Source organism: Bos indicus x Bos taurus, chromosome 27, assembly GCF_003369695.1.
Source record: "Bos indicus x Bos taurus breed Angus x Brahman F1 hybrid chromosome 27, Bos_hybrid_MaternalHap_v2.0, whole genome shotgun sequence".
In the NCBI taxonomy this organism is placed as follows: domain Eukaryota; kingdom Metazoa; phylum Chordata; class Mammalia; order Artiodactyla; family Bovidae; genus Bos; species Bos indicus x Bos taurus.
Genome location: NC_040102.1, coordinates 23,487,295 through 23,500,245, shown reverse-complemented (window position 1 = coordinate 23,500,245; position 12,951 = coordinate 23,487,295). Strand labels below are relative to the sequence as shown.

General features: G+C 42.6%; 1 protein-coding gene across 5 annotated transcripts in view; it reads left to right on the top strand.

The window, feature by feature from the left end:
- The window catches only part of TRMT9B (tRNA methyltransferase 9B (putative)), a 68,523-nt gene that overhangs the window by 44,586 nt on the left and 10,986 nt on the right, over positions 1-12,951 (top strand). For 4 of the 5 annotated variants that reach the window (XM_027529934.1, XM_027529931.1, XM_027529933.1 and 1 more), the window contains one exon: positions 5,760-5,914. In XM_027529934.1, the coding sequence (XP_027385735.1) occupies positions 5,761-5,914 (154 nt within the window). In that variant the 5' untranslated portion in view covers position 5,760. Of the gene's footprint in view, positions 1-5,683; positions 5,915-12,951 lie in introns of all 5 variants that reach the window. The other variant, XM_027529935.1, reaches the window with a different exon arrangement.

Below are 12,951 nucleotides of genomic sequence, written 5' to 3'. Positions count from 1 at the left end.
ACCCCGTCCTACATGACGACAGGCTCCAACATCACTTGGAGTCCAAAGGGAGGTACAGTTCCTCAAAGGAAGAGCAGATGGCACAGGTTTTTAGAAGTATTTAATTTCTAAAGTGTCTAGGCCTGTAAATAATGGTCATAAATGCATAGGCTCAGGCTTGGGGATAGATTACATATTCCCTAGAACCTTATATCTCCAAATGTGTTTCCACTACTACCTGTGACAGATCCTCTTACTTTTCAAACTACATGTTATTGTTAAGTACACACACACACACACACACACATGTTGACAGAAAGTGCTTTCAGCAACACCTTGATGCCTTCATGCTCTCAGGCCCCCAGACATTAGCATACTTTCTCCCTGCCTCTCTCCTTTCCTTCCTTGGGTCACAGTATTAATTTTAAAAAGTGGGAGACAGAATTATATTCAGTTTTCTCCCAATTTAGTTCTATCTACAGTAATGAGAAAAATGTTAATGTTTATGAAGGAAAAAACAGGACAAACTTACATAGTAACAAGTGATCTTCTAATAGAACATGGCTGATAGAGTTTACTTTTCCATATCTAGGTAGATAATCCACATCTCATATGATAAGCTGTGTATTGCCCTATTTTTGGCTAAAAACATGCACACTGTCCACCCATCAAGACCAGTCACTTGGAGACCTGGGCCGGAGCTTCCAGGATCGCAGACACACACTCTGGTTGGTAAAACTTCTGCCCAGAAGTTTTCCTCTGCCCAGATCTTTTCTGATCACGTGTAATGGTCAAAGCACATCCCGTGGCTTTGCCTGAATCAAGCTGGGTGGAGAAGTGTTACCCTAGTTACACGCCCAGAACAGGAAAACCAAATATCTGTGGCCTATTACTGACCACGCTGTAGCTAGAAGCAAGAAGCACTGATGCTTCTCTGTTTGGTCCTCTCTCCACGGGGAACACACCAAGCTGCCCACCCCTCCTACTAGCTTCCTAGCACTTTCTCTCCCCTCCTCTGCTCTCCAGGGAACCACTTTCCACTGCACTTGAAATCCAAACTAGTTCTCAGATGTTCAGGGCATCACTTTCTGTGACTTATTCTTCCTTTCAAGTTTGTCAGCATGCAGACTAGGAGCCTGGCTAAAGCAAACCCCACATCCCTAGCTTCAGCTAGTGCTATAGAACCAGTCTTACTAGCTTAGTCATAGGACCAAATTCACAAGGAATCTGCATATACGTATAGTGTAGGAAGGGCTTCCCAGTTTGCATTAATGGTAAAGAACCCGCCTGCCAATGCAGGAGACTTAAGAGATGCAGGTTCCATCCCTGGGTCAGGAAGATCCCTGGAGAAGGGCATGGCAACCCCTCTGGTATTCTTGCCTGGAGAATCCTATGGGTAGAAGAGCCTGGTGGGCTTCAGGCCATAGGGTCACAAAGAGTCAGACATGACTGAAGCAACGTAGCATGCACACACGCACACAGAGGACGAAATATAAATCCATAGAGTGTCAAGAATGTCAAATTGGATGGCCCCAGCTCTGCAAATCAATTTCACAGTTAGCTACATATTCTGCAGAATATAATCTTAAGTGAAAAATACAACAAAACGGATTTATATTGTTCACAAGCTTTCAAACAGCTCTTTGAAGTTACTTGTTTATGGTAGAAGCTGGGAAACATTGGGGAAGAATAACAGGAAGGTCTCCATGTGGTGCTCTTCAAATACTACAGATTCTGAGCTTGCAGATGGAGCCAGCTTGAAGGGAATCAAGCTCGTGTTGACTGTCACTTAATCGGTGTGTGCGCTCAGTCTCTAAGTTGTGTCTGACTCTTTATGACTTCCTGGACTGTAGCCCACCAGGCTCCTCTGTCCATGGAATTCTCCAGGCAAGAATACTGGAGTGGGTTGCCACTTCCTTCTCCAGGGGAATCTTCCTAACCCAGGGATCGAACCTGGGGCTCCTACGTTTGCAGGCTGATTCTCTACCACTGAGCCACCCGGGAAGCCCTTAACACTGGCAAGTGCAATAAAGCAAAATGTATTTGTTCTACAGTTCTCAAGACTGTACTGCCTAAGTGATTCCTTAAGGGGGGACACTTTTAAACAGACCTAAGTCTACTGAGATTTTGATTACAGAGAAAAGCATTCAGTGTTTGGGTTTTTCCTCATGTGTAGGCAGTTATAGGCAGCCATATGTTTACTTTGTATTCTAGTTGAGGGTGTAATATAAGCTGCTTCAGTTTGGGTGGAAGTTTTGTCAGACATCACAAATGAGATTTGTACTCTGTTAGAGTTGCCAGATTTTTTGCAGGGACTGTGGGCAGGCCCATAATAGTTAAGGACAAAGTGAAAAGTAAAAGTCACAAAGTCGTGTCTGACTCTTTGCGACCCCATGGACTATGCAGTCCATGGAATTCTCCAGGCCAGAATACTGGAGTGGGTAGCCGTTCCCTTCTCCAGGGAATCTTCCCAAACCAGGGATCGAACCCAGGTCTCCCGCAATGCAAGCAGATTCTTTACCAGCTGAGTCACCAAGAAAGCCCAAGAATACTGGAGTGGGAATCTTCCCAACCCGGGAATTGAACCAAGGTCTCCTGCACTGCAGGCAGATTCTTTACCAACTGAGCTATCAGGGAAGCCCAATTAAGGATAACCTACTGCTAATTTAAGAGTAAATCCTGAAAAGCTCTTCCTTGCAGTGAAAGGAATGATGGAATGAGAATATCATCATTCTCATCATTTGAGAATATCATCTTATCATCATTCATAAAATAGAGTGAAAGTCTGCCATTTGCAACAACGGGGATATTATGCTTATAATACTCAATGAGAGTATTATGCTCAGTGAAATAAGTCAGACAAAGAAAGATAAATACCATAAGATTTCATGTGGGATCTAAAAAATTAAACAAATGTACATAACAAAACACACACAAAAAAACAGACTCACAGATAGAAAGACCAAACTAGTGGTTAACCCACTCCAGTATTCTTGCCTGGAGAATCCGATGGACAGGGGGGCCTGGCAGCTGCAGTGCTTGGAGTCACAGAAGAGTCAGACACGACTGAAGCGACTAGACAACACAGTGGTTAACAGGAGGGCAAGGGGAGGGCAAGGTAGGGTTATGGAATTAAGAGATACAAACTAGGCATGAAACAGATAAGCAACAAGGTTACACCATAGCACAGGGAAATACAGTCATCATTTCATAACAACTTTAAAAGTATAGTCAATAAAATACTGAATCACTATGTTATGAACCTGAAACTAATCTACTATTGTACATCAACTATACTTCGGTTAGAAAGAGTCGTCAATGGATTGGACGCTGAAGGTGGTGAGCGGGGACTTCCCTGGTGGTCCAGTGGTGAAGACTCCAAGCTCCTGCTGCAGGGGGAATGGGTTTGATCCCTGGTTGGGGAACTAAGATCCTACATGTCATGTACAGTGGCCAGAAAAATTAAAATAAAAAAAATTGGTGGCTGAGATTATGGAAACAATATTTACATGGTCTTTAAGTATCTCTCATCAAGATATTTCTTAAATACAAGGTGAAAGGTGGGCACTTTACAGTGGGGTAACTCCTCAGATGCTATCTGAGCCAAGTGCCTTCTATTCCCCAGAGTGACAGAGACCAGGGGGTGGGGGTGGAGGGAATACAGAGGCTGGCCAAGGACAGCACCTTCTCTTACCACATTCCCATCTGCAAGCTTGTGGGTGTCCAGGGTCCCCTCTTCCCACACTCCTCAGGATATTCTCTTACCCTCTGTACTCAGAGTCCACTCTGGTTCTTTCTTTGTTCATTTATTGAAGGTCTGCTGTGTGCCAACTACTGGGGACTTGGCATTAAATAAGATAAGCCCTTGTTACCTAGGCTCTTCCAGTCAGGGCTAGAGAAAAAACACCTAATAGACTTACAGCCCTCAGTAACCACAGAGGACGCATGGGACGCAAGAGGACAAGGGGTGGGACTCAGCCAGCTGGTGAGCAGCGGTAGGGCCGAGTGGGTTACTCAGTGATTAAAAACACTTTAATACTGATTGGTACAAAGCCACAGCCTGAGCCCTGGCCGCTGCCCTGGGATATACTCACTCACATGCCACAGGAGAATAATTAAAAGACCAAACCCTAAACAAACAGAAGCCTCGAAGACCTGCTCTTCTACTTTCCCCACTCCTTTTTATTTAAAATTTTTTTCTGCTAAATTTTTGGCTGCACTGGCTCTTCACTGCTGCCTGTGGGTGTTCTCTAGTTTTGGTGAATGGGGGCTGCTTTCTAGCTGTGGTGCAAGGGCTTCTCGCTGTTGCAGAGTCTGGGCTCCAGGGCACACAGGCTTCAGGAGTTGTGGCACACGGGCTTAGTTTCTCCACTGCATGTGGGATCTTCCCGGACCAGGGACCAAGCCTGTGTCCCCTGCTCTGGCAGGTGGGTTCTTATCCACTGTGCCATCAGGAAAGTCCTCCCCACTGCTCTCTGATTGCCCTTATCCTGCATGGGAGGTCAGAGAAGTCCTTCTGGAAGAGGTGACGGTTGGGCCAAGAATGAATAGAAGTTAGCCAGGAAAGGCACAGAATCTGTAGCAGCCCCTGGATGAGAGAGGGTGCATCAAGTCTGAGAAACCTCGGGTCACTAAGTATGACAGGTGCCCCGACGCTGGGGAAGGAAGGTGAGAAATCGCTGCAAGAGGTAAGTGAAGGCCAGATCAGAAAGAGCCATGGATACCCTCCTGAGACACCCGGCCTTGAGCAGACAAGCGATAAAATGCCTTTGAAGAAGTCTAAGATAGGGAGCAATGGCAACCCACTCCAGTACTCTTGCCTGGAAAATCCCATGTGAGGAGCCTGGTAGGCTACAGTCCATGGGATCACAAAGAGTTGGACACGACTGAGTGACTTCACTTTCACGCATTGGAGAGGGAAATGGCAACCCACTCCAGTGTTCTTGCCTGGAGAATCCCAGGGACGGGGGAGCCTGGTGGGCTGCAGTCTATGGGGTCACACAGAGTCGGACACGACTGACGCAACTTACCAGCAGCAGTAGCAAGATAGGGAGCAGCACAGTTTTATGTTTTTAGAAAAACAGTTGTGGCACAACTGAAGGAAAGAGACTGAAGGGACAAAAAAAAAAAAAAAAAAACCATTTACAGGTGGTTGAAGTAACTGAAATAAGAAATGAGGTCTTTTCTAAGAATCAGTAGGATGTAAAGAAAATGGTTGGAATCCAAAGACATTCAAAAGGTAGAATCAATCGGGCTTTGTGATTGGCCTGGAGTTGCAAAATGCATGCTATAAAATTTTTGTCTCTTTAGCATCCAAGAGAAGAGCTTTATCCAAAGTGAACCACTGCTAAGACCTTTGTACATGTTTCCAAAATTAAGGACTCATTTTGCACAGAAACACATTACAGTTAGCTCATTCCCAAATGACTGTTTTCTGAAGTTGTACAGCTAAGAGCGATGCATCTGCTAGTCTTTCAACAACGCTGGTGAGGTTCCGGTGAAGGCTGTGTTCTTTGCAGTTTGTAAGAGAGGGAGGGGACATATGTATACCTCTGATTGATTCATGTTGATGTTTGGCAGAAACCAACACAATTCCGTCAAGCAGTTACCCTTCAATTAAAAAGTAAATATTTAAAAAAAAAAAGAAAGAAAAAGAAAGGATAAAAACAGCGTAACCCTGGCAGTCGTTAAGTTCCCATTTTAGGAAACCTGCATCTCCGTCAGCCGTTTCCGGTGCCCGCTCTGAACCGCATCCCCTGGCATGGCCCCGCTCTCCCCAGGATGGACCATGCAGCCGCCCAGCTGGAGAAGCAGCACGTGCATGACGTGTATGAGAGCACCGCGCCCTACTTCAGCGACCTGCAGAGCAAAGCCTGGCCCCGCGTCCGCCAGTTCCTCCAGGAGCAGAAGCCAGGCAGTCTCATCGCTGACATAGGTAACCTGGCGGGGCCACGCAGTCTGATGTATATATACTCCATTGTGCCTTTCCTTTTCAGATTCATTTTTCATCTCTGTTCTAACCGGAAGTCTGAAACCGTGTCCTTGGCACGTTAGCACCTAGAATATTCACTTTATAGCAGAAATTCATGAGGTCTCACGAGAAAGTAGAAAAGTTCCCCGAATTAACATTTAGACAGAGGTGGTCTTCTCAGAGCCTTTGTGCATATCCTTTCACAAAATCAACCTGACCTTGGCTGAATCTGCCTGGACTGAAATGGCCGCTTGCGAATCTGACCACTTTAAATGTAGATTCCTTCACATTTGTGAGTACAGTGTTTTGGTGGCTCACCTTGAGGGGCTCCCATGCCTTCTACAGAAGAGCCAGAATTGTGTATATAGAAGAGGTTCTACCTGGCAGCTCAGACTGGTAGCTCAGACAGTTAAGAATCTGCCTGCAAAGCAGGAGACCTGGGTTCGACCCCTGGGTCAGGCAGATCCCCTGGAGAAGGGACTGGCTATCCATTCCAGTATCCTTGCCTGGGAAATCCCATGGACAGAGGAGCCTGGAGGGCTACAGTCCACAGGGTCACAAAGAGTTGGACACAACTGAGTGACTAACATACACTCAAGAAGCCCTATCACCTCTTATGAATCTCAGGAATTCTTTCCCTTAACTATTCTGTAGGTGCTTTATTATTAGAACATAAATTGGATCGTATCTTCATAATCCCTGATTTGCTGGGAAGTTTTCGGCTCAGTATGTTTTGGAATCTAGAAGTGGTAGCCACAGCCCAGGAGAGCTCAGATTAAGTTTTAAGACAAGGTATGATTCCACTGGAAGCATTCCCACCTAAATCTGCTCTCTAGCAACTGCACGCACACAGGACCTGTATGAATCCTAAGTCTGGAGTCACAAGTTCTGTTTAATTTGACATTCAATCAAAATGCTGGTAAGAGAAATAGATGTGCCCAGGGCTTTCAGCTTGTTAAAGATGGTGTGAGCAGGGCAGAATTTGAAGAAGGGGTACATGTCATGTAGAAGTGGAGAATCTTTAAAAATATCTCTATTTTGTTAACTTAAAAAAAACAAAACTGGTTTCAGAAGATGCTGTGGGTTTGGAACTCTTACCACTCATAATATAAGCAAAGTACCAGGATCTTAAATCAATTGGGATGAAAAGGTTTGGAAACAACAGAATGTATATGCTACTTTCTCATGAAAAAAAGTGCGTGTTAGTTGTTCAGTCGTGTCTGACTTTTTGCGATCCCATGGACCACAGCCCACCAGGCCCTTTTGTCCATGGAATTGGACAAATCCCATGGGGGATTTTCCAATAATTGGGGGATAATAATTGGGGGATCTTCCCAATGCAGGGATTGAACCTGGATCTCCTACATTGCTGGCAGATTCTTTACTGTCTGAGCTACCAGGGAAGCCTGATTATATCTTACATCAAAAATTCCAAATGGAGCAAAGATTTAAATATAAGAAAATAAAGTGATTAAAGGGCTAGAGGATGACTATGTTATTTTTTAAAATATTCTCAAAAGCAAAAGGCCTCTCCATGCATGACACAAAACAAGTCAGAAACCATGAAAGAAAATACAATTGATTGTCGTTATCTACAGAAGTCAGATTCTATAAAGCTCCTGTGAACCCAGAATTAGTGAACACTGAATTGGTGCCCCAAGGGGAAATACAGGATTAGGTTCCTATGAGCCTGTGGTCACAATATTTTTGTCAACTGATCAACACCTAATCTTTTTTCACGTGTGTTTCTATTTAAAGACACTCATGCACTGTCAGTACAGGCTCTGGCATTCCAAATGAACGTTAGCAAATAGATGAGCATGCAAATACTGAGTCTGTGAGTAAGGAAGATTGGCTGTATTTGGTATTTTTGACTGCATAAAATGTAAAAGGTTCTACAAGGCAAAAATCTAGACATAAATATAAGGGAAGTAAAAAACCAAAATCAAACTAGGTAAAACTAAGTGTAACATATCTGATAGGAAAAAAAGTAATTTTCTTAACCAACAGAACCTTCTTCAGAGTCAATATGAAAAAGATCAATAACTCCCAATGATGAAACCATATGAGTAAACAGTTTGAATATTAGGGGAATACAAATCGCTTAAATTTTTTTGATAGGTAATCCACTTAAATGGCTTAGTAACAAAGGTACATAAAAATGTATAGTAAGAATTATCTTCCCATCGCAGCTCCCAGCACCAAGTAATCCACATCAGAGGCACTATGCTCTTAGGTTCTCGTTTAATCTTGAGATACTTCACATAAATATAAGCATATTTGTGCATGTAAGTGTGTGCCTGGGTAGACTCACCTTTTTCAATTATACAAATTAGTATGTTATACAGACTGCTATACAGCTAGCTTTTGTCTCTTTTTGTATATTGAGATCAAAAGAATCCCCCTGGAATGTAGGAGACATAGGAGATGTGGGTTTGATCCCTGAGTCAGGAAGGTCCCCAGGAAAAGGGAATGGCAATCCACTCCAGTATTCTTGCCTGGAGAATCCCACGGACAGAGGAGCCTAGCAGAGTACAGTCCAAAGGGTTGCAAAGAGTTGGACGCGACTGAGCACAGCACAGCATAGCGTTTGTTCTTATATAGCTATTGAGTATGAAAGTTGCGTAGCTTTCTATGCTAATAACACCACACGAACAGACATGTATGTCGTTTGCTACATTTTGCTACTACGAATTACAGCACAAATAATAATCTTTAAGGATCCCTGTGCAAATCAATTTAGTAAATGTTATTTTGTGTGCTCAGTAGCTCAGTCCTGTCTGATTCTTTGTGACCCCATGGACAGTAGCCCATCAGACTCCTGTGTCCATGGAATTTTCCAGGCAAGAATACTGGAGCAGGTTGCCATTTCCTCCTCCAGGGTGTCTTCCCAGCCCAGGGATCGAAACTGTGTCTCTTGTGTCTCCTGCACTGGCTGGCAGATTCTTTACCACTGCGCTTAGAAATCCAAATGTTATTTTACTCATCTGTATCTTTTGACTTTTATGTTATTTATAGTTTTTTTACTACTCAATAGTAGGATTATTTTAATTACACAATGAAAGATAAGTTTAAAAATAAAATTGAAATTAAGAAAAATCAATAAAAAGGAAAGAATCCAAAGGCATTAGTAGAGAAAAGGAAGGAGAACAATACTGTTAGTCACTCAGTTGTGTCCGGCTCTTTGTGACACAATGGATTGTTGCCCTCCAGGCTCCTCTGTCCACGGGATTCTCCAATCAAGAATACTGGAATGGGTTGCCATGTCCTACTCCAGGGGATCTTCCCAACCCAGGGATTGAGCTTGTGTCTCTCACGTTGCAGGTGGATTCTTTACCACTGAGCCACCAGGGAAGCCCATAGAACAACAGAACTATCCTCCAAAGGAAATACTTTTTCTTTCTAGGTTTTCCACTTAGTTAAAAAAATCAAGTCTATGTTGGCTAGTTTGACTGGTATTTAGATTAGCAATTTGTAATTAATGATTTGGGCTTCCCTCACAGCTCAGTTGGTAAAGAATCCACTGGCAATGCAGGAGACCCCGGTTCGATTCCTGGATCGGGAAGATCCGCTGGAGAAGGGATAGGCTACCCACTCCAGTATTGATGATTAATAAAACTTTGCATAGGTAACAAGCATGCAAGGTAACTGGGCTCCAGTTGCCCACACTGGGATTCTCTACCTGCTATGCTATTTTAGTGATGCAACTGTTTATTGGCTAAATTTTATTAAGCACATCATCCTGTTCCCCAGAGAAGCTGATCTGCTGAGGTGTGTGATGACGATTCCTGATGGGAACTATGTCTTCAGGGAGGGATCAGGAATGAAGGGAGAGCAACTGTGTCTAAATATAAAGAGTGCTGAAGATTCAAAGACAGCAGAAATGAAAGTACCCTCAGGAAATACTGTGGCTTGTACAATGAAGGCAACCTTTTCCTGAAATGGGCTACTAACTTAAGGCCATTAGAAGAGGGTACATGCCAGGGATAAACTGGGAGACTGGGACTGACATATGCACACTACTATATACAAAATAGAGAACTAATAAGAACCTGCTGAGTAGAGCACAGGGAGCTCTACTCAATAATCTGTAATAATTGATATGGGAAAGAATCTAAAAAGAAGAGGGGATATATGTATATGTATAACTGATTCACTTTCCTGTACACCTGAAACTAACACAACATTGCAAATCATCTGTTTTCCAATAAAAAATAAATAAAACAGAACCATATTTGGCTAACCAATCCCTTTTAGTATAACCTTCAGTTCAGTTCAGTTGTCACTCAGTCGTGTCCGACTCTTTGCGACCCCATGAATCACAGCATGCCAGGCCTCCCTGTCCATCACCAACTCCCGGAGTTCACTCAGACTCACGTCCATCGAGTCAGTGATGCCATCCAGCCATCTCATCCTCTGTCGTCCCCTTCTCCTGCCCCCAATCCCTCCCAGCATCAGAGTCTTTTCCAATGAGTCAACTCTTCGAATGAGGTGGCCAAAGTACTGGAGTTCCAGCTTTAGCATCATTCCTTCCAAAGAAATCCCAGGGCTGATCTCCTTCAGAATGGACTGGTTGGATCTTCTTGCAGTCCAAGGGACTCTCAAGAGTCTTCTCCAACACTTTATCCTTATATATAAAACTCGTATTTCTCTCAACTCAACAAAGTCTTAAATTGATAAATTATGAATAGACTATAATATTTAAAAAGAACATGGTACATGGTGGGTGTTCTTTGGGTTAAAATCTTTACTTTTATTAGTTTAGAAGCAAAATAAAGACTAGAGCTATATTCCTTTCTGAGCAAGGTGACCTTTTTACCTGACATCAGAGACAACTATCCTAACAGGATTGAAATTTTTATTTTTGTACACTTATGTGTACATAAACTAAAACTAATTTTCAATAATCAAAGTTCCTCTTTGCCTTTTAACTCTCAATTATTTTTCCCATATTCTGTGGTCAGACTTATTTTGCTAAGTCATTCTCTAATTACCATTTCTTCTCTGAGTCAATAAAAATTTAGAGCTCCTACTAAGGGGCAGGCACCATGCCTACAGAACAAAACATATTCCCGCATCTCTGACTTCAAAAGGTTTAGGAGAAATAAATAGGCTGTATTCTTCCTTTTTCCAAAGGAAAAGAGAATTCTCTTTCAGAGAAGGTCTTAGCCAAAAAGAAAAAAAAAAAAAAACACTTCAATTTAAAAAATGTAGCTCTTTCTGCAAACTTCAGCGGGAACATTCAGATTAATTATTTCTAGCAAGTACTTACTCACCATGGGCCAAAACATCTTGCTGAACTGAGGCAATTATCTGTTTTCTTCCTTGGCTCTACTGTGGTGCAGAATACGGAATAGAGGGGGATGGAAGCACGCAGACACCTGCTATTGTTGCTCTGCAGGAGGTTATCATTTAATGAGATTTTGTAAAGGAGCATGACTGCTGTGTACAGGAGCTGCCAAATCAAAAGTGTTCTGATTTACTTCTTGTTTGTTTAAGATAATGGGGTGACTAGGCTTGGCAGTATTCTTCATTTTCTCATTAGGATAAAATCTTCCCTCTCTAGCACCTCCATGTCTGCACTTAGGAAACAGATAATTGCGCTGTATTCAGGAGTCCCATTACTATCCTTAAAAATGAATGCCATGTTGGACAAATTGGGAGGGCAGCACAGACCCACATACACTATGATGTGTAAAATAGAGAGCTAGTGGGAAGCTGCTGGATATCCCAGGGAGCTCAGCTCAGTGCCCTGTGATGACCGAGAGGCTTGGGGTTGGAGGGAGGTCCAGGAAGGAGGGGATATGTGTATACTTATAGCTGAGTCACTTCGTTGTACAGCAGAAACTAACACAGCATTGTAAAGCAATTCAATTTAAAAGAGAAAAGGTATTCATAACAACAACAAAAAAGAAGAATGCTGTTAGAAATGAACATGAGGGAATTCCCTGGTAGTCCAGTGATTAGGACTCAGTGCTCAGGGTTCAATTCTGGTCAGGGAACTAAGATCCCTGCAAGCAGAAGAGCACAGCATCCCCCACACACACACCAAGAAATGAATATGGGATAGATCAAGGGCATCAGGGGCACTGGAAACACTTCAGAAGATGATAAGATTTAAGAAGACCTCAGTTTCCTCATTGCTACCAGATGCTCTCTGAACACATCCCTCTAGCTCTCACATTCCATGAAGCTGTTTTTATTAGTATCTTGGAAGTAATTTCCCCTTTTATTTTTCTAAATGTATCCCCTGAGCCAGTTCAAAACAGCAGAAAAATTTACAAGATTATTTTTCTTAAAATACGAGCATTATCTTTGAAATGCTTTGGATTTCAATTTTAAAATACTTTATGGGTTATATTTTCCCCATGATTGCTCTCACATATTGGATCCTTTTTCTCAAAAGCATTCTTAGGGAGTATGGCTATGAGATCTAAAATATTTCTAAGACCTCAATCATTTACACTGAAACAATAAAGTTGGAAATCTTATTTTTTATTCACAAGCTCTCCACTGTCTCAGCTGGCATTGGCGAATCTTAATTATGTTTTTAGTGTCTCATACAATTTTGAATAGCTCCTATTTAGGAGTTATCATCAAAGAGTGTTGTGATGTATTTCAAAAGCAGCAACAGAATCATCTTTGAATAGTGGTAGCTATCTTTTAGGCAAAAAAATCTACAGCCAATGCCAGTAGGCAGGGATATAAGCTCTAATGAGCTTATGAGATCTTTAAATATTTCTGAAAAAAGAAATAGATGATATGTCTGCACTAGAACAGAGTACTAGGCACTAGACCACGGAAGGTTTTGTTTCAAGATGACCATTTCTTTATGTCACTAGCTTCTTCAGGATAGTATCAGGGAAATCTGACTGATCTAAATCTATGTGCTGTGTGAACCCTGAATTATCTGGGTCTCTGCCACCGGAAAGCGAATGTCAAAACTGGTCTATTTAAGAAAAAAATGGTTCTTTGTTAGAGGACTTCCCTGGTGGCCCAGT